Source organism: Melozone crissalis, unplaced genomic scaffold, assembly GCF_028551555.1.
Source record: "Melozone crissalis strain CALT ecotype California unplaced genomic scaffold, PUWL_Pcris_2 ptg000012l_1, whole genome shotgun sequence".
NCBI lineage: Eukaryota > Metazoa > Chordata > Aves > Passeriformes > Passerellidae > Melozone > Melozone crissalis.
The window spans coordinates 3,416,448-3,438,453 of record NW_026535790.1 but is presented as its reverse complement, the minus strand read 5'-3'; the positions used below and the strand labels follow the sequence as shown (position 1 = coordinate 3,438,453).

Sequence of the window (22,006 nt, the reverse complement as noted above, 5' to 3'; positions counted from 1 at the left end):
CACTGATTGTTTTCACATGTTTTCCATCAAAATAGCAAAGAATTCTTCACTGAATTGTGAATAAGGGAAAGATAAAAGTCACCTCACTCAGCAGCCTCATGGCTGCACAACTGACACCACCTCAGCATAAAGCCAAGAAGATTTCAGGGAAATTTTTTAATTTTTTTCCCCAGAATAGAAGCTCATTTCCCATCTCACTTTAGTGTCAAATTTGACATTCAGAAATCAGCATATTTAATCCAAAGGGACTTGGAAGCATATGCTACCTCTTTTGATCACCACTCCAAAATTGGTTTAAGATCTCAAGACATATACTGACAGATCTTGCCCAAATACTACCCATAAATTTTAAGAATGAGAAGCAGCAAAATCCAGTTAAATTACAGCAGAAAAAGGTAACAGTACAGGGGAAAAATGCTTTAAATAGCAAAACAAACTTTAAAGCCCATTTTTCAGACACAAGAAATAGTAATTTTCTTTAGAAGGCAATTTGTGCATTATGATAGTGCCAAGTAAAATTGACACCCTTTTTTGCTTACTGTACTCAAAAGCCACTCTGTCATATGTATTTTTCACTACAAATGTTATTTCTTCTGGTTATGTTAATTCTGGAGTTATTTGCATTACAGCTACAACACAGCATAAAGTTCCAGTATTTATAGGCTGGGAAAAAGCTCTGAGGGCAGCACTGGAATTTTTTTTTTCCTTTCCCAATATTTCAGAGTCATCATTAGAATCACCTGACTTCCCAGAGCAACACAACATAGCCATCATTATTTCAACTAATTCAACAGTGTCAGAAGTATTTGCTCAGTGACAGATCTGTGGCCAAGAGGAAGATATCTATCAAGCAAATTGATACCACTGCCTGCCTTGGAAAGGGACTTGGTGCAATTTCCACTGCAGGCATTAGGGCTGCTGAAGTTCCAGGCATGAACAGATTAGATTTGCAATTACACTGCTCATTTCCATCAGGCAATGAACCATTTGTGACTCCTGGTAATTAAATCCCTCTCAAAACCAGCCTATCTTTGGATTCCTTCTACAGCAATTTGCAGGGAGTCCCCTCCACAGCACATTCCCAGTTGGAATGAAAGGCTGATTTCACCCCAACAAACCCTGGCTGATGTGAGGTGAATCAACAAGTGCTTCAGTGTGTCTGAAGGAAGTCAGTGCTATCAGCGACCCATTAGAAATAATTAGTTTTGCTCTAAAGATCCACTATCTGAGCCTTGCTATTTACCAGTGAAAACACAGCCATAGAGGGAGTTTTCTCATTCATACACTGATAGATATAGAAATACACTTATTGCTATTTAAATATCTGTAGTCCCACAACATAAAAATACCCTTAATTCAGTCTTCAACAAATTCAGTGATGGTCAGAGCTTGCAGCAACCCAAAACTGAAAAAATACTACATTTTAAATATATGCTTAATGTGGTTCAGTGTAGGACTCACTGTTGCAGAACAGGAGTTTCCTGTTTCTATCAGCTCAAATGCAGCACAAGAATGTCCAATTTCATTAATTAACAAACTTAGTCCAAGACATCTTAACAAACAAACTACAAGAACTACACAAAGGATATAGATAGAGCACCTCACTAATTACAGAAGGTTATTTGGTTAGGTCCAGCATTATTTTCATAGAAAAACCAAATTCAGAGATGTTTCACATCACTGAAAAAACACATGGAATCCTTACTTACAAACCAGGGTAGGAAATTGTTTGCCTCTGTTGTGTGTGTGTATGATGCACATTCACCAAAACTCAACATTCACTTGGATATATTCAGCAGTGTTTACTGCTACTTCATTATTAGCTTAATATTGACTAATTAGCAGTATTTAAAATTCAGGTGTGGTGTGATAAAATGGCAGCTGCTGCTCATTTTGTGCAGGTCAAAGACAGAATTCAGTTCAGCTCCTAGACCACACTGCAGAGCAGAACACGAGGAGCAATCACTGTTGGTTCACACCTCCTCTGGCAGAGCATTTCAATTACATTTAACTACGTGGTGCTTGCATACCAATGAGTCAAAGCAAGATTTATTATGATGAAAATATATTTCCATACGTACTTTAACATTTTCCAGCTCTTATGCACCAGAGATGTAGGATTCAGGCTTTTGCAGCACTTAGAGGAATATCTAAACTTAGAAATAAATAAACAAATAAATAATAATAATGATAATAATAAAGCTTAAGAAATAACTACACTGATTTCTGTTTAGATATCTGTAGTCCCATTACCTAAAAATGCCTTTAATTCAGGCTGAGGGCCCGTCATACTCAGAAACTAACATTAAATTGTCAGATGCTCACACTTTTATACAAGATATGTATTCTTTAACAAGAGAAGATGTGTTCATGCCAGTCCTCACATCACTGCAAAGAAATAGCAACACAATACAAAAAATTTCTTATATTGTCTAGTGCAAAGCCCAATACTGAGAAGAAAAAAAGTCTGCTTTAAATTTTACTCAAACAAGAAACAATGGGTGTATAAATGCAACAAGAATCTCATTACTGCCTTCTTTTGATTTTGTGCTAGATGCAAAGTGCCTGTTATAATATGAGAGCCATATTTAATTTCTAAAAAGAGGATTTTACAGGCACCACCCCCAAATGAATGCTAAATAGCAAGGACCTGAAGTGACTTCCCTATTCAACAGCAGGGAAAAGAAAAAAAAAATTAAAGAGGGGGGAAAAAATGAAAAAAAAAAGAATATTAAATCCAGAGATTTTATTTGCACTGAGTTTTAAAAGAAAGTATGGTCATGTCACTCAAAGCAAAAATAAGCCACAGCTCATATGAAACGTTTGCTTAATAACATGGTGAATGTCAGCTATAGATTTCTGCTGCAATATTAAACCTGAGGAATAAAAATAAACAGTAAATCCCCAAGCATTATTACTCTGCAGGAAAAAGCACACACACTGAAAAACAAAAGTTCCAAGAGCAAAGATCACACACCATATGGCAACTCCAGTGATACCCACAGCCTGATTGTGGGGCCTGCCTCCTCCTCTTAGACTCAATATTCGAGGAAAACAGAAAATCAGTGAGTCTGAAGTCTGCTCTGAGAATCTTTGAACCTCAACCACCAAATCAGATTTGATCTCTGTTTTTATACAACACAAGGAGGGTTCAGTACCACTGAATCCTTGCCATCCTTCAAAGCAGTATTTTGATAAATTGCTTCTGCTAGGAAAGGTGCAGTTGCTTTCCTGAAATCAGCTCTTCTGCATTTTTCCCCCCTAGGGAATAAACTGCTGCAAAGGAGAGGGGTTTGATGAAAATTCCTGTGTTTCTGCATCTAAGATTGGCCTGAACTTCCCAGCTAAGAAGGGCTTGAATGTTTGATCTCACAAACCTGTAAATTTCCTTTATAAAAGTGGGCCATTTAGGCTATCTTGCAGGTCAAAAAATAATAGATTTCTCAATGATCAAAAGTGCCATTAGCCTGCAGTTCCCTCTGAATAACAGGTCACACTCCCAGGCATGTTCATTTTCCCAGTGTCAGCTGAACAAGGATCTCAGGAAAGAGATCTGAGCTGTGTCAAGCAAAGAGTAATTGATTTGTAATCTTGTTTTCCAACAGAGCACACATTGCTAACTGGATTCTACAGGCTCTATAAAGTGCAGAGTTATAAACTTGCCATTTTTATGGCACAGGAGCCGTTAATACACACATTTGCATGTTGTTAGACACCTGAGTAATAAAGTGGCTTCATAGATCAGCAAATATTCAGAGCAGGTGGTGTTTCTATGATGCTCTAACACGTCCCCCTGAGCTGTGGCACTCAGGATTCCTCTCAGTTACTCAGCTGAGTTTTAACACAACCAAATGCTCTCCTGCTGGCTGACTGAGGAACCAGAGATTAATTTTAACCTGCTGGCAGATGAACACTAAACTTGAAGCAGTCATGCTCTCAGATATCAGCCATTGCCTGTCAGCATTGCCAGTGCTGTGCAGGGACAGCTCATTTTGCCCCTGAATGGAACAAAGAAATCAATCCAGCAGGCAGAGACCTAAAGGGGCTTGGAAATGAAGACCAAAAGCTGCAGAAGGCAACTTCTTGACAAGGCAGTGAGCAGGTTTGAACCATGGTTTGAGTGCAAGAGGCATTTGCATCAATCTTTTAGTACTGGAATCCTGGAAACCACCTCACCCAGAGCCTGCTGAAGTTTTCCACCAAGTTTCCTGATATTATTTTCCCCACACACCAAGCATGATCCAAAATACCCTTTATTGGAAGCACTCTGCTGCAGTTCCAGACTGTGACAGGACTTTCTCCACCCACCTGTGACGCAGAGGGAAAAATCTGATTCTGCTGCAGCGTGCCCAAGATTCACTCTCGAAAAGAAATTAAATTAAATGAAAAAGGCACGTGACTTCGAGGATGAGAGCAGATCCACCCTATCTTAAAGTGAGTTTTAAGTACCACTGGTGGAAGTGGAACTTGCACAGCGCCGAAAAGCACAAGTGAATCTGAGACAAAGCAGAGCCTGTGGGAGGAGCTGTGTTCCCTTCTGTGTGACCTCACAAGCCTGCCCTCCTTAGTGATGGAGAGCCAAATTAGACTCTACAACCGTGTGGAAGAACAAAAGCAAGAAAAAAACACTTCGAAATGCCTTTCTGACTTGTAAATAGCACAGAAATGCATTTCTGACTCTAAATAGCACAGAGGCAGGTGATGGCACAAGTTAGGCAAAACAGGGGTGACCACAGAGTTTATGATGGGTTTAAAAACTGCATTACCACTCAGGGGGGTTTGGGCACATAAAGTCAGACACTTTCTGTTGTTACTGTGATGTTTTATGAAAATACTTTCGCTAGGATTTTTCTCCTGAGAAGCCTCAGAAAAGAAATGTAAACAATAACTATCTGATGGTTGTGGAATGTTGTCTGGAGATGGTTACCAACAGGTGCATCTTTGATTAGTTCCATGTGAATTGTTTTTACTTGATGATCAATCATGGTCCAGCTGTGTCAGACTCTCTGGCCAGTCACAAGATTTTATTATTCATTCCTTTCTAGCTCTCTGATGTCTCCTTTCTCTTTCTTTAGTATAGTTTTAGTATATTATTTTCTTTTAATATATTATATATCACAACATAATAAATCAGCCTTCTTAAACATGGAGTACTGGGGACCCTCAAACACCACCACATTCTGTGAATGAGGAGCTACAATTCATTGCTTTCACATGGGTTTTATCCCAAAAATGTCTTTTCAAAGGAATTTGGTTTGGGTTGTGCAGCACACTATTTTTTCCTTCGCTAAATGGAAGTTGTACTTACATAGCAGAAGCCTCAAAGAAAATGTAAAGAGGTTGGAGATCCTGTCCCTCAGAAATGTGCTATTACTGTGAATTCTTTTTAAAAATGCTAATTGCATCTGGCTCACTACTTCACAGATGGATGGAGCCTTGTTTATGAAGATGAGGCCTGTGCACAGAGTGCCCATCAATGCCACCACACAGGTCTGAAGAGCAGACACACACCAGTAATTGATGCTGAATAAGTTATGTCAAGATTGTCTTGCTGTAATAGTTCCAAGTGTTTACTTGAGCTTCCCAAACCATCTAAATCTTTTATAAAGAGCAATGGAAGAGGAGAATGAGGAACTTGTGCAAAATGGACATTCAGTCTTCATCTCAGTAAAAATTAAAATTTCCCTTCAGAGAACATTCCAAATAGTGACAGGAATATTTTAGCATTTGTCCTCCAACCCTGCTCAAAAAAAGAAATCAAGTCAAATCCCTATGAAGTGCTTGAATTCATCCTGCTTCAAATGCTCTTAAAGTTCCTAAAATTATTTTGTAAGTCCACTGAAAGGAAGTAAATGATCCCCACTTAGTGCCAGCAGCTGCACATGCCAGGTTTTGCTGAAATAGGAGGTGAGGCCACCAGTTCCGTGAGCTCACCTGCCTGGCAAGCAAAACTCAAAAGGTTATTGATAAACAGGATAAACAAAACCATTTGTCACAGTAAAGGCTGCTCTGGCAATCCATTTAAAACTTCCCTTGGTTTAAAAGAATTTTCCTTCATGCAAGTATCATCAATGCTTCTAAGTCTCCAGTTTTTGAATCAAGTCTCTCATTAACATTTTGGTTTATTCTTGAAATTCTGTACAGCTGAAGTGATGGAATTATTTCAGAAACTCAGCTTTACTAAAAGTTCAGCTTTTCATTTACATTCTTGTGTAGCAGCTTACATTCCTGTTTGCAGTCTTACAGATAAATCTGTCACTAAAATATCACCCAAACTGCTTAAAATGTAGAAGTTAACAGAAAAACTTCATCTAAAATTGCTACTTTTATAATATGATTGAAGGCAGATTCATGGTGTGAAGGAAAAAAAAAAGAGGTTTACTTACAATTTAATACTTGGACTTGGTAATCCAAGAGTAGCTTTATGATAAATCCTACATATTTCTTAGAAGATTTAGAGAGTTTCCATATATACACACACTTTTCTCATGCTAATTGTACAATTTCTTGTATTTCTTAGTGTTAATCTCTTGGCAAATTTTAGAATGCTTAAGGTGACATTTGGCAGTTGAGTCCCCACAGATACAACTGTCCTCATTCTTATAGAAACTAATTTATTTTTTTCCCCCCATAACAGGTATGGCCTAAAGAACATGAGAAGTGATAGGAATCAGCTTCAGGATTATTTCATTCCTTTATTTAATTATTTAATTCCTTTATCTGTTTTTATTTAATTAATTAATATAATAAATATTTATTTATTAATTTATTTTATTTTATTAATTATTTTTATTCCTTTATTTAATTATTTAATTCCCACTAAGCAGATAGTGCTGGCTGCTTTCTTTTCCCACTGCAGCCTTCCAGCATTTACAGTGGGAAGGTAGAATGGCTATTTAATGTTTATAATAATAAAGCAAAATAGAAGAAAGCAAACTGACTGTGCCTCAGTATAATAAAAGCAGGTTTGAAATTCAGCTCCTTAATTGTCACAGACATATTTTCTGAAAAATCCTTTTGTTAGGATTGTTTCTCCTGAGAAGCTGAGAAGCTTCAGCTTCTCCATGTTTTGCTGCTTTGGAATGTGATTTGGAGAATTGTTTACCCAGCATGTGAAATTGTTTTTACTTGATGACCAATGACAGCCAGCTGTGTCGAGGCTATGAGCACTCACAAGATTTTATTATTCATTCCATTGCTTTCCTTGCTAGCCTTCTGATGAAATCCTTTCTTCTCTTCTTTGGTATAGTTATAATAATATATCATTTGCTTTTAATATAATATATATCATAAAATAATAAATCAGCCTTCTGAAACATGGAGTCAAGATTCTCATCTCTTCCCTCGTCCTGGGACCCCTGTGATCACCACCACATTTGCTGACCCTGAGTGAGGAACATTCCCACACTTAGTCACTCAAGGAAATTAAAATATTCATATCATGTAGATGAACAGGCTTGGATGAAGAGGCTTCCAGTGGATGGAAGTAGAAAGTGAGTCTTTTCTCTAATTAGCAGCTTTTTCTTGCAGCTCCCAAAGTCTCAGGTGAGAGAGGCAGAAGCCTGAGAGCTGCGCTGGCTCCTGAACACCAAACCCATCCTGGGAGAGGGGACACCAAAGGACAGGGGGTACTGAGGGGAGGCAGGAAAAGAGAGAGCCAAGAGAGTTCCTAGATACCAGGATTCTAAAAACAGCTGCAGAAAGGACACTGAGGGTGAAGCATTGATTTGTGCCCTCATTGGAGGCAGTGTGATAATGGTCTCAGCACCTGGTTTGGGTTTCAGAGCCCCCTGGGTTATTTTGGGAAGTGACCTGTCTGTGCAGATGCACACTGAGACAGAAATCTTTGATCAGCTCTCTGATCTTGCTGCCAACCTCTCAGGCCAGAACCCTGCAACAGAATTCCAGCTGAACAAACCTGTGAGACTTCCCAAAGTGCCTGGATCAGAACAGGCACTTCCAGTCTTCTCAGTTCATTTAGTAATTACCAAATATTGGGACACAGATTTATTGGGGCACAGATTTCTCTGCCCCAGGCACTGGAGCTGGTTTGCAGAGCCAGCCTGCCCTGTCAGAGGAGGTCACACCCACACATCTGCACCTAAGGCAGCAGTGACAATTCAGACATCTGGGCACATTTTCCAGGCAGAAATTTTTTCCCTTCACCTCTGCAGGCCCCATTCTCCATCAGAGGTGCCAACGAACAGCCAGAGCTGTGCCAACTCCCCCTCGGCCTGCTGATCGTCCCTGTGCCTGCCCAGAGCCCCCAGGGGTGATTCCAGACCCTTCCAGGGGGAGATTTCTGGTCCCTGGCATTCAGATATCAATTAATAAATCCCACTGCAGCAAACAGGGCACTGGGGCTTTCCTGCTCCCTTCTCAGCACCATCACACCCTCCCCTGCACTGACCAGGCAGCTGCAGACCCAGAATTTATTGCAGCCACACAGCGGGGCTTTTTCTGGGGGTTCTTTACTCATTTTGCTTTGGTGAAAAGCTTCCCTGCTAACACAGCACACTGCACACAGCCCCAGGGGAACAGCCTCAGCAGCTTCCAGACGCCCAGTCCCAAGGCACCACAGAGGGTCTGAGTCACAATGATCCAAACTGACCTCTCAGCTGGGAAGATTAAGGGTCTTGAAAAGTTATCACTGGGTGGGGCAAAATTCATTTGTCAACAGATAAGATATTAATTTAGTTTTGATATTTTTTGCCTCAGTTACATAATTTTATTTTTTTTTTAAATCAAAATTGAGCAACCACTATGAAGTACTAACATACCACCTCCATGTTGGTTTGTGTGCACAGCGACACAGGACACTTTTAAATGAATTAAAACTGAGCAGATAGGGGAGAAAAAACAAAAGGAGCAGGAGCAAAGTCATTCCAATTAAGATGCCTCTGCAATTAACATCCCACAAGGATCTGTTCTTCCATGAATATTATTCAGTGATTTTTTTTTTCCCAGTGAATTGGAAAGCAAGTATGTATAAATCAAGGCATTGGTAATTTTCAGACAATTTTAATCAAATTGCAGTCATAAATCTGGGCTTGTCTGACAAAAATACACTTCCATGTGGGCAAACACAGAATGTTTAGTGGCATTGGCAGCTGTTGGTAAATGAACCTGGAGCCCAGGCCAGAGCAATACCTAAACCATTGATATATTAACAGGGGACATCCAGCAGAATCAGCTTTCTGCAAAAATGTTGAACTTGCAAAGAGGCAGCGAGGGCACGGATGAATTATTTCAGATGGGGAGCACAGACCTGCAGGATGGAAAACAAAGCACATGGATCCAGATGCTTGGCTTATCCAGGAGGAGGAAATGAGTTTATTCCCATCATGGGAGTCAATAACATCTGGTGCAAAACAATCCACTCAGGCTGGGATGCACAGTTGGGCAAATTCCAACTCCAGGCAAGGATTTATATTTTTATTCTAAGAATAATTATCTACAGCAAGAAATTTACCTGGAGACTTGAGGAATCGTTCGTGACCTGAAGCCTTTAATCAACAGTGGCTGTTTTTGTAAAAAATTCCATTTTCTAGCTCAAACAGAATTTAGGAAGATGGAATTAACTTTTATTAGAAACCAGGGTCTAGCAGTCAATTCTAGCCTTGAAATCTAAGAAGGATCTGAACATGGGTGGCCAGGAACAGCAACCTTTATGTAACATGTGTAACACAACACTGGCTAATTAGAAGAAAATATTGTCACATCACCAAAAACTATTGGTTTTGTGCCTTCAAGAGCTGGAAACTAGCCTATAGTGAGAGAAAGAAATTTTGTTCTGCTGCTTTTCCAAGAATCAGTCTTTTCTTTTTTGGAGCTAATGCAACAGCTTTCTGTAACGTCATTATTTATTTTAAATTAAGTAAAAAGTGATTAATTGCTCAATCAGCATTCTTTCCATTTCATATGGATGCTTGTAATTCACAGACAGTTTCTAAACATAACAGTCAATGATTCTGCCCTCTGGAGACAGTGAAAAGATTAGAGTTTTTAGTTGAAATAAATATTTCAGTGAATGAAAAAACTACCTCTCAGCATCTCAGAACAGATGTTACTTCCCCAGTGCATTATTGATAAGAATGTGTAATTTCCATTTTAGTTGTGGCCCAACTCAAGGAACTATGACAGTCTCAGCGTGGTGACTTCATAATTTTACATACTAAATCCATTTCTATTTTTTGTGATTAGCCTTCATTTTGTGGAAAATAACATTCCCTGAAAATAATGTTGAATGCACAGTACAACTCAGCTAAACCAGGAATTTACCAAAGTATTCGTAGAGAGTAAAAAGAGTGGAAACTTTGTAAGAATCTGTTAATTTTTCACCATCTTATTATGCTTCAGGGTAACCAATATCATCAAAATAATTACAGGAGCTGGGGAAATGTAGAGCCCCTTCAGTGCATCCACTCATGGCTGAGCCTGTGCTGTCCTTGCTCAATTTTCAAGGGAAAGCAGAACCCTGGGAAAACACAGAATCCTTCTAAGCCCATGCCAGGGCTGATTCCGTGGTGTCCCTGCTCAGTCCTTGTTAGGATCCTGCACAACCCTTGCCACAGAACCTTGGACACCCAGGAGCTTCTCTACCTCACCTTTCCACCTCTGTCCAGCGACCAACTCAGTAAAGAAAGATTTTCCTATGAAATGAGGGGCCAGAGCTGTGTCCCTTCCTAGGGATCCTAAAGCCCTAGGAAGAAGAGCTGGCATCCAATTTATTGGAATATATTCCAACATATTGGAAACATGCAGGGGAAAAAACGGCACGTGAAAGAACTGATTGTGTAAGAATTATTGTGCTCAGGAAATCTTTTTCATTAAAACAAGTTTTGCTTTTCAGGCTGGAATGAAAGTACCCTTAGCAAGGACTGCAGACACTTACTGGCTTGTGAATCTTAGATGGACAATTTAATTAATTTATTAATTATCAGTACAACTAATTGAGAATTATTTCATTATCTAGCACTTAGAGTCACCTGGTTAAGTCACTCAGCTGTTGCATTTTCCTACACCAAGCTATTTGAATTTTGCTGGCAGTGACCAGCTGGCTCACAAGCTCTGGACCAGTTATTCCCATTTTAAAGGTATGTTAAGGTGCCTAAAGGAAAGAGATCAGAACACAAGACAGCCAACAAAAGTAAACGTTCTGTACTCTGAATTTAAAGGATGAAATCCTTTCTGGTGTAGACAAGACTGCCTGTAACTCCTTGGGCTGTTTAGGAAGTGCACAGTGGGGAAAGCATTAGAACATCAGACCACATTAAGTGCGTTCCTGAGGGGGAAATTACATGGGTGGCAGTGCAGCAGATCCTGCAGCCTAATTTAATGGAACAAAATAGGGAACTCTTTGGTAATAATGCATCCCAAATGAGTCTGAACATTGAGTACTCCACAGGAAAGGGACAGCCAGGGAAGCACCAGCCTCATTCCATTTTCAATTTTTGCATAGCTTCTGGGCTTATTCCTTATTGTTGTAGTGAGGGCTAATGACTAAGACTGCAAATATTAAAAAAGAACCAAAGTAAAGTACATAATTTTATTAATCTTTAAATCACAGAGACTTGAAATAAAAATATTTTCCTGGCTGACATTGGCAGGCAGAAGGAGAAAGCATAGCAAATAAGAGCAATATATCAATATCTTAATTTCATATCTCCTCTAATTCAACATAGATCACAAATGCCTTCTTTTGCACTCTGGAGAATTTTAATGCATTTGTAATTTCAATCAAAAGTAATATTCCAGTCACTCTACAAAAATTGTAATATTAGGGAATTGATTACTCAAACTGGGATAGAAATGCTCCATGAATATTCCTTATCAGTGAAATTGAACTCCCAATGAGTAAACACAACTGGCCAATGTTGCTTTGGTAGAAATTGCTAGTTGAAAACAGGCAGTTATTTGCTGAATTAAATTAAAATTCCCTTGTGATAAAATAATAGGATAATGCACACAAAGCCCTTAGCTTTGCACACTTAGCCCCTGCCATCTAGTGCAGCTACAGGAAAAATGGCAAAACAAGGTCATTCATGAGGGTCTTCTGCTGCTGCCTTGCCTTGTCTCAGGCAATTCCTTGCTGCAGTTATTCCTGCTCAGGCTGCAGTGCCATTGTTTGCTGACAGCTTGCTGACACCAGCCAGAGGTTAACAGGAGGATGAATCAGTTTTAGGGAGAACATTTCCCTCCAACTTGTTCTTGTTCTTAGAATCAAGTCCAAAAACTGATTTTTGATTTATCCACACCTTTCTACCAAAGCTCCTCTACTCTGATTTGGCAAACATTCCTGTGGAAGGAACTCCAGCACCTTGTATCAATACCACCACTGACTACTAAAGAACTATCACCTTCTTTCTTCCCACTTCCAAAGGCAAATAATTATGTCTCTGTCCTGGATCACAGAACTTGATTGTGCTCTGAATCAAAACAAAAGCAGTAATTCCAGCATCTATCACAGTCTGCCTAACAAGTCAATAGATTCAATCCTTAAGTTATCCTCTAATTAGGTAATCAGACCCGGAAAAGGAAAGAGAGGAAAGGCAGATGCAGTCTGCAACACGTTCCAAGTGTCCTGCTCTTCAAAACACTTTAAATTTATGGTGCTCTCCTAAAACACATCCATTCCATAATGCCTGAGGAGAAAAGGAACTCAATAGATTGAAACACTGTTATAAAGAGAAGGGAAAAAGAACTAAAGCACAGCCTTGACAGCAGAATGGTTCAATCTGGTTAGAACCCTGGGTGTCAGAAATCAGCACCTTAAAATGGACTCCCAGCCCAGACAAACCCATCATTCCACTTTCTCCCTTCTCAAACACATTTCCTCTTTAAAGTAATATTTATAAATGCAATCATGATCACAAAGACATTCACACACAAATCAGGTTTTGTAATAAACCAACTGTAAGGAGCAAATAAATGTCCTAAACCAGAAAATCCATGAGAAACTGCACTAGCACAGTGTAACATTGCATGGCAATGCACTGAAATCAAACTGCCAGACTTCAGATCCAATTCCTACACTTCCTTCTACATTTTATGATGTATTTAATGAAAAGGCTCCGAGTTATTGAGTCAAAAATGACTTTAACCAAAGCTAAACATAAGAGATAAAAAAATGTGTATTTCACTCATCAATATTAATTCTCAAATTCAACACCTCCTAACATCTCTGTTACTCACCCCAAGCCCTCCCAGGATAGCAGCTGACACTGCTGAAGGCACACACTGGATTTTCTGCAGTGAATTCAGATGGGGCTCAGTTCCCACATCCACACCTGGTCTTGACAGAGATTTTAATTTGGTACCATGAACCCAGACCCATTCTTCAAACAGGGGAATTTTGTCTTGAGCTGAAGCTCCAAGCTCATATCCTCATCTCTTAAAACCCTTCCTCTCCTCCTTCTAAACGAACAGCTTTTCAATGCGCATTTCTCAGCTTTCCAAGGTATGTTCTTCCACACTTTAGGAATACTCACATGAATTACTCAAAGTAATGACCAGGTACAATTTGTTCTCTATGCAATGATAAGGGCATTACACAGCACATCACAACATCCCCCCATCTAAACTGGATCTACAATTCCATCAAATCCATGAGATTTGGAAGGCTGGATCTGTCACATGATACAAGTTTGGTGTAGTCAATTCTTCAGAGTTGATCAGCAAAACCAGTTTTCCCTTCCTACAAAAGTCCTAAGCACTTTTTCAGATACTTTCCTCACATTTTCTTTTACAACATGACAGTCCCAAAACTGAATAATGTTACTTCTGATGTTAGCAACAAAAAGTTGGATTTCTTTCTTCACAGTACTTCTGCCCTTTCCTCCTTTCTAAGTATTCACAAAGGCAATAAAAAAAATTAAAACAGCACATTAATTCAAAAATGCATTCTAGTAATTCTGAAAGTTGTTTAAAAGGTAGAAGTTCAAGCTCTCTCCTGGCTCAGGTGGCATTACAGATGAAATCATAAGTTTGGAAGCTGTGTGCTTTGGGAACACCACAGAAGTCAAACCAAACCCAGGAAATTTAGTCTTCTTCTCTAAACTTGGCACAAATATTTATGGGGGGAAAGCGTGGATCATAACGAAGGAGGCCTTGTGGATAGAGAAATATCTCTGCACCAAAATCCAAAGAAACTTCACTAAGCATATGCACAAAGAGTCGGTTAAAGAGAGATTTAAAAGGACTATTCTTGGAAGACAAGGGTGCATGGATTACAAGGATCCACACTCCTGATGATCACTTGTGGGTAACTGTGAGTCTCCCAGAGTTACTCGTGGCTAACTATAAGTCTATCTCATGCCTATCAGCCCAGGAAGAAGTCAGAACTTGCATGCTTAATTCTTCATACTCTTCCCATTTCAGGAAATAGAGCTTTAGCCTGAGTTAACAATTTCCAGAGTGTGGTCAGGGGTAGGGTGGCAATCAATGCTGTGGCATCACAGAGCTGACAGCTGTGCTCATCCTCCAGGCACACAGCTGGGGATGGAATTCTCCTGGTTAAAGACTTCTACCCAAACTCTTGATGAAAAGCAGTGCCTCACTGGCTCTCCCCAAGGCCAATTCCCCACCATATGCACCAAGTGAAGGTTTTCTCAAGTTGAACCTCACTACAAAGACTGCAGCCTCTGGGTTTGAACCAAAGGCTTCCTTCTGATGATCTGCCAGGAAGAAACATCACAGAGGGAACAACTCCAAGCCTTGGACTGTGTGATCCACACCTGCCATAAGCAGCTTCCTCACCGTAATGAGGACAATAAAAAGAGAAGGCAGGAAACAAATTATTTGAATAGAAACCTAAATTAACAATTCCAGTTTCACCCCTGTGCCTTAGGTTGGAAACAGGGGTGTGTGTTCTACTGCCATCTGATGGGGCAGTTTTCTTTATCTCTCCCACAGCCAACCCTCCCTCCAGCAGATCTCTGCTGTCCATGGCCACTGAGTGTCCCTGCAGGGCTGGTCCAATTCCAGCATCCCATGGGGAGATGCTCCGCCCAGGGGAGGAGCCAAGCATTCCTGCCTGGATCCAATCTGGGCCTGGCACAGCACAGCAGCCTCTGCCCCCTGCATTGCCAGAGGAGCAGCTTTCTGCTGCCCTGCGTGGCCAGAGGGAGCCCAGGCCCATCTGCAGCAGCCCTGGAGCTGCAGAGGAAAACTCCCCCCTTGTGCAGGATCCCTGCTGCAGCAGAGCCACAGCTGGCACTGCAGGAGGGCTGAGCCCCCATGGCATGGGGCTGGGACACCGCCCTGGCACACAGGGAGCAAGTGTTGTCATTATATTGCAAAGGTTCTAATACATTACATTGCAAGGATTCCACATTGCCAGAGTTTTATAGCTCCTTGATCTTTCTTGTAGGCACCTCCTCTAGGCACTGACTCTTCCTTGTCCTCACAGCAGCCAACTGACTCCAGTTCCCCTCAACCAACCAATCCACTCGTTTATAACTCTTCTTATTGGCTACAGGTGTGGCCTGTTAACATCAGGCCTGCTGCTAATCTTTAGTAATTGGTTCACCTGCAACTCTTTAAGGGATAAGGTCACATTCTATACTACCTTTATTTACTTATATTCTATCCCCCTACATGCCAGGGCCTGCTCTGACAGTGTTGTTTTATATAACTGCTTTTGTTTTTTTTAATTTTTTCCTAGTAAAGAACTGTTATTCCTACTCCCATATCTTTGCCTGAGAGCCCCTTAATTTCAAAACTGCAGTAATTTGGAGAGAGGGGGTTTACATTTTCCATTTCTGGGGAGGCTCCTGCCTTCCTCAGCAGACACCTGTCTTTCCAAACCAAGACACCCTGTTACTGCACTAACCAGTCCCCAGCCCTAAGGGAAGGAGTCACTGCAGCTCCTGCTGCCAAATGCAGCCCCTCTTTGCCAAGGCAGGGGAGGGAGCCCTGTCCAGGGGCACAAAGATCCTTCTGCACAACCAACCTGTGCCCGGCAGCTGCTCCTGCTGCAAACTCAGCATGCCAAGGAAATGCCCACATCGCTCCAGGAGCATAAAATATACATTGTGTCTGCATTCTCCAGAATCCAAGATTCCATAAGAAGTGGGATAATGAGCTGGAGCAGCTGACCAAGGTAGATTTCTTCCTTCTCAACCCAAGAATGATGTTGGATGAGGCAAATAGCAGTGGAATAAACAGAGAAATAGCACACACACGGTGCTGATTTTTTATTATGAGTCCAAAAATGAGTCAAAGCCTATAATTTCTTTTAAATGTCCTTCTTTAAAGTGGAAGACATAATGGACTATTAGGAAATGTTTCTCCAATGCATGCATTGATTACCCATACCACTATGCCTATAAAATAAAGATTCTTCTAAGCACAGAAATGAAGTCATTCCAGTGTTTCCTAAGGGCACACAGTCCATCTTTCCCAGCAGCTTGCTCTCTGCAAGGTGACAGACACTTACAGCCATTGTTGAACAAGCTTTTATTGCTTTGAGAAAAAACTTAATGTTAACTAAATTTCAAATGTCACCTAATTAATTTCTAATAATGCCTCCAAATCAGACAGATTTAAAAGGGAAGGGGAAAAATATTACTGGAACTTTATATAAAATGTAGTGCAACATCCCAAGCCAGAATCCACTCAGTGAGGGGAAAGAAGAGCTTCATTGAGCTTTGATGAGTTCTGACTCAAACTCAGTTTAATTTAAGAGATACTATAAGAACAATTATTTTACTATAAAAACTATTTAAGAATTGATTTTGGGAAAGAGAAGCAGTGAAATAATTGTTCATTAACTGATTTGCTTTGTTAATATTTTTAACAATCCCCTGATGAAAAGCCAAAATGTAAAGTCGGAGAAGCTATACCAGGTCCTTGAAAGGACCAAAAAAAAAAAAAAAAAAAAAAGGACAGGTATTAACCAGCACAGAACTTTGCTGCAGTAGCAGAACCTAAATAAGGGGCTAAACCAGGCACCACAGATGGGGCAGAGCCCAGTGATTCAGGTATGCATCATTCCCATATATTCTGCATTAAAAGATAAAGTAAATTTATTCAATTAAGGCTTATTTTTCAGTAACTTCCTCATTAGGTGTTATAGTAAGACATACAACATACCATCAAGAAGACTTTTACCCCAACCCATAGTGGTGTTCACTTCTAGATATTTATCACAAAGCAGAATGGGTTTGAAACCTTTAGTCCCAGGTAAAAAAGAAGAAAAACAACCAAAAGTGAGGGTTGTGATTTGAGCAATTAACATGACTGTATTTTGCACTTAATTTTGGGGAAAATAAGTCTCTGCCAGAGTGGTGTAAGAACAAGAGTGGCACTTCACTGCCTGAGAGTTACAAAGAACCTAACTTCATAAAGCATTGGAATCCCAAAACACAGAGCAAAGTGCAACTCTCTGCAGTTACAGGGCTAGATAAAAGATTTCTGCTTGGATAAACAAACCAACACTCTACACACATTTTAAATACTCCTGTAGCTCATGAAAACTGTTGCATTTAGAGATGACCTTCCACCAAGAACAAGACAAATAAACTAGATTTCAAATAGTTTAAACATGTAAATCCTACTGAAACACTGGGCATCTACTTAGCTCCTCATTTGAAGAAGCATGCCCAAATTCAGGATATCAACCCCAGGAGAGAAAACAACCCACATTTCAGAAAACTTCTGGATGAAACCAGTGCACTGAAACCCCCAGCAGCTCTTAAGTGAGCTCTCCAGCTACACTCTCCCCTATAACAACTCACACAGAAACATCCTCCACCCCAGACACTGTCCCCACCACCCTCCCCCTGTATTTCTGACCAAGGGAAGCCGCCAGGATGTGTGGAGGAAAAGTACCTGGCCTGAATTGCACCAGGAAGGGCAAAGCTTCAGCTGGCTGGGGATCCAGATGCTCTCCCCTGAGCTCTCTGCTGTGCCTCAGGAGCTGCGGAGCTCAATAACCAGGCAGCAAAGTTACCCTCGTGTAAGCATCTGCCAGTGCTGATGTTTATACAGGCAACTGCTCAGCAGCTCTTCTTTGGCAAAATCTCACCAGATGAGATCTCTAACCACCAGTTCTCCTCTTCTGGAGGCTCTACCCCCATTCCCAGCTGTGAAACAATGCTACTCAACATGAATGCACGTCAAAGTGTGAATGGACAGACTGATAAACAACCCAAACTGTCCAATTCAATGCACCCATCCTTACCCAATTTCTAAATGGATATAGGGAGCTGAAAAGCAAGTTTAGCTGTTAGTATTCCTTCTCCCCATGAAAAAGGAAATCACTCCTCTGACACACACATCTTGCAAGCAGCTGATGTGAGAGCCAGATAAAACATACACTCCTGCACTAAAAAGCGTGCAGGCAAGATGAGAAATGAAAGAGGACCATGCTTATGATCTCAGTGAGATGGGACACTCCATTTCATTCATCCTGCTCTTCCTGATGCCCAATTACCAACTTCAGGATGACAGATAATTTCAAAGGTAACCTCCCAGCCCTTCCCCCTTTCCTGAGCCACTGAAGATGCTCACTTACACTTTTGCCTTCACCTCCTCCTTCGGGCACGGGCTCTTCTCTGCCTGAGCAAGGCATTATCGCATCTTCTGCCGCTGCTTCCCTGTCCTTTCCACCGGTCCCTGCTTCATTCCCCAGCTTCAGCCTCTTTCCCTCAGGCTGGGAATCATCCACATCCTCCCTTCTTATCCTGCCATCTCTGCCTCGCTGCTTCCCCGCGTCTTCTGGACTGCCGCAGGAATTTGACATTTTCAAAGTGTTGCGGACTTTTTTTTTTTTTTAAAAAGGAGGAGGAAAAAAAAAAAAGGGGGGGGGGGGGGGGGGGGCAGCTGAAGCTGCCGTTTTGAAAGGGGATTTGGCTTCCGAGAGCTGCGATGTGCTGTGGCTCCCGTTAGAAATTTGGGTGCTGTGCGGGAGCCGGAGCTGTTTCTCTGCCGCCCTCTCCTGCCGGCTGCGAGCGCTGAGCGCGGCCGGAGCAGCAATAACCTTTCCTTTATCGATTATATGCACGCTGCTGCTGCTGCCAGCGACAAAACCCTCGGATTTCTCTTCTCCCCGATCCACGGAAATTGGCTTTCCTCAATATTAGCTGCACCGCCGGCTTTAAATCCAAATTTACGTCTGTGCCCCAGGGGTGCTGAGGGCTTTGGTTATACACTGGTGGTGATGCCAAGAGTAATTACCCATTAAAATGCAAAGGTAGCCTTAACTCCAAACAGCTTCTTTCAAAATAATTTCATTCCAGGTTTGGGGGTGTTTTTTAATAAGGATATCCTTACTTTGTAAATTAACTTTGCACCACCTAAATCCACCTTCCACGCTGTAACACAAATTTCACATAGCATTCTGGTCCTAGAGCTGTAGGGATGAGATTAAAATGAGATTAGGACAATGCAGCAGGACATTTTGGAGGTTTTCTTTTGCTCTCTCAGACAATTTATTAAAAATGCCACCACACATAACCAAAGGTTTGGTGCAATATTTGAACCCTTAAAAAAAAAAAAGTAACCATGTGTTTTGACATATAGACTGCTATGTGCTGCTCATTCTTCCAACAGAGAAGGCAAGATTAAGTAGAGGCGCTTTTTTTTCTTTTTTTTTTAAAAAGCAATGTGAGTCCTGTTTTCTCACACTTAAGTGCTTGTAGATTTAAATGAGGCTCCTTATATCTTGCAGAGGGAATAAATCCCTAAGAAACCTACTGCACATGTCCAGAGATGTTCCAGTCAGGACAAAACTTTAGGAGTGGTGCCCAACCAGTGTGGATGAATTCAGCAAGTCACACTCCATTTTCTGCTGTGGCCAGAATCCTCCAGTTAATCTGTGTCCCAGCACTGATATTAGAATCTCAAAGGGAGTTAGTCTGTATCCCAGCACTGATTTCACTGATATTAGAATCCTAGAGGGAGTTGATTTGAGTCCCAGCACTGATTTCACTGAGATTGCTGTCCTAGAGGGGGTTAATCTGTGTCCCAGCACTGATTCCACTGACATTACAATCCTCCAGGGGGTTAATTTGTGTCCCAGCAGAGATTTCACTGACATTACGAAGGAGGTGTTAGTTTGAGCAAATAGTTGTGTCAATTACTGAAGAATGAACAAAGGGAGGAGGAATCAGTTATTTGAGGGTCTCCATCCAGACCCACAGGAGGGTGAGGGAGCAGTTCTGAGATCCAGGATATCTGCACACCCAGACCTGGAGACATTAAGCATCCATTGCTAACACTGACCATAGCAAAGGGTGGGCATTAGCCTTTTCCTAACTTGCAACTGTAAATACTTCCAGAGCTGGATGAACACAAACTGAGTGGACTCAGCAGAGTTAAAATCAAGCTGAGAGGTTTTTTAAATGGTGCTGGATCCAGCCTCACATGCCTTGTCACCTGCAGTGGCCAAGTTCCACAGCTTGGCCTTCAATCTGGAGGGGTGTCCACTTGTGATGAGCCTACAGAAGAAACCTGCTCAGCTGGTGACTGATCCTCTTCAAGAAACAAGAGATTGTCACCCAGGGCACAGCCAGGCAGCCCCTGCAGGAAGGGTTTCACCCTAGGTGAGCACAGATTGATACAGGTCATGCCCCTCTCTCAAAGCCATGAGCCCCCACACCCACCTGGCTGAGGAGGAAAGAAAACCATCAATAAACACCACTCAATATCCTCATCAACAGCAGTAGAGACCAACAACAGGGATTTTCTTCAAAAGTCACACCCCCAAGGCAGAGCTGTTGGCTTCAACAAATCCTCCACCCTCTTTCCCATATTGTTAAAACTTGTCCCACCCTTTCCCCTCTTTCCTCCTGCTTGAAGCTCCTGAAGGAGTTACACCACTGTTAAGATAATCTTCAACAAACTGTAAAAATCTTTCCTATTTCTAGGGCTCATTCACCATTCATACCTGCTTTTTCCATCACACAAGCCATTTAATCCTGTTTTCTATTTGAGCTTTGTTTATTCCTTCTTAAACTTTCCATCCTCACCTAAAACACAGAAATACAGAAATAATTCTGAAACAGAAGTGCTGTTTAGCTAAAATGCACTTCAGGCTTATTTACACAGTAAACTGCATCAATTTCTGTTGGAGCACATCTCCATCCAGAAGCTTTGATTTCATGGAATTCAAGTGCTTGGCAAGACCTTGCCAGTTGTAGCAGTGTTTTATTTGTGTTTGAAGTGGAAGCAGGCAGCTGCTCAGGCTGCCTCAGTGCCCAGCCCAGCCACACAGCCTGCCAGGCACTGCTGGCTCCTGCACAGCCCTGTCCCCAGATCACAGGCACAGCCAGCTTCCTCCAAATCACAAAATAAAACACCCACTTCCTCGTGTTTGAAGCATAGCCTCTGGTTTTGAAGAAATGAAGACTTACAGAGACAGGGAACGCATTTTTGTCTCTAATGAAAATCAAACATTTCTGAAACCTCAACATCTTCATGCAGAGAAAAGGAGAAATGGCAAGGCAAGAAATAAATTCTGTTGATATTTGTGAGAGATGGTTAGTCAGGCCTTTGCTTCCTGTTATTTAGCACAAAAATACTGTATGGCAAGAATAGGCAATTATTGTTTTTGTGTTTCTACAGCACCAAAAGGTTCTATGATGTCAGGAAGCTCTCCAGGGCATAAGGCCATACTTAGATGGTGTTGTCTAACATATTGTGAGAGTTCTATTATCATTACATGGCAAGGATTCCATAGCACCAGAGTTTCATACCTCCTCAATGTTTCCCATAGGCAGCTCCTCTAAGCAGTGACTGTTCCTGGTCCTTGCAGCAGCCATCATCTGACTCCAGAGCCCACCAATCCACTCTTTTATACCACTGTTCTTATTGTCTACTGGTGTGGCCTGTTAAGATCAGGCCTGCTCCTAATCTTTAGTAATTGGTGCAGCTACAACTCTTTTAGGGGAAATGATTACATTCTATACCACCTTCATTTACCTATACTGTATCCCCCTACAAGCTGGGCCACCAGGCTTCATGCAGGAAACCCACTTCAAGTCTTTCAGATCATCATTAATTT

General features: G+C 41.3%; 1 protein-coding gene across 2 annotated transcripts in view; it reads right to left on the bottom strand.

Moving 5' to 3' along the window:
• Nucleotides 1–18,745, bottom strand: part of RBFOX1 (RNA binding fox-1 homolog 1) — a 1,176,073-nt gene extending 1,157,328 nt beyond the window's left edge. Inside the window, exon 1 of one of the 2 annotated variants that reach the window (XM_054271085.1) lies at nt 18,518–18,745. In XM_054271085.1, the coding sequence (XP_054127060.1) occupies nt 18,518–18,745 (228 nt within the window). The remainder of the gene's footprint in view (nt 1–18,517) is intronic. The other variant, XM_054271089.1, reaches the window with a different exon arrangement.
• Between the last annotated feature and the right edge of the window lie 3,261 nt (nt 18,746–22,006).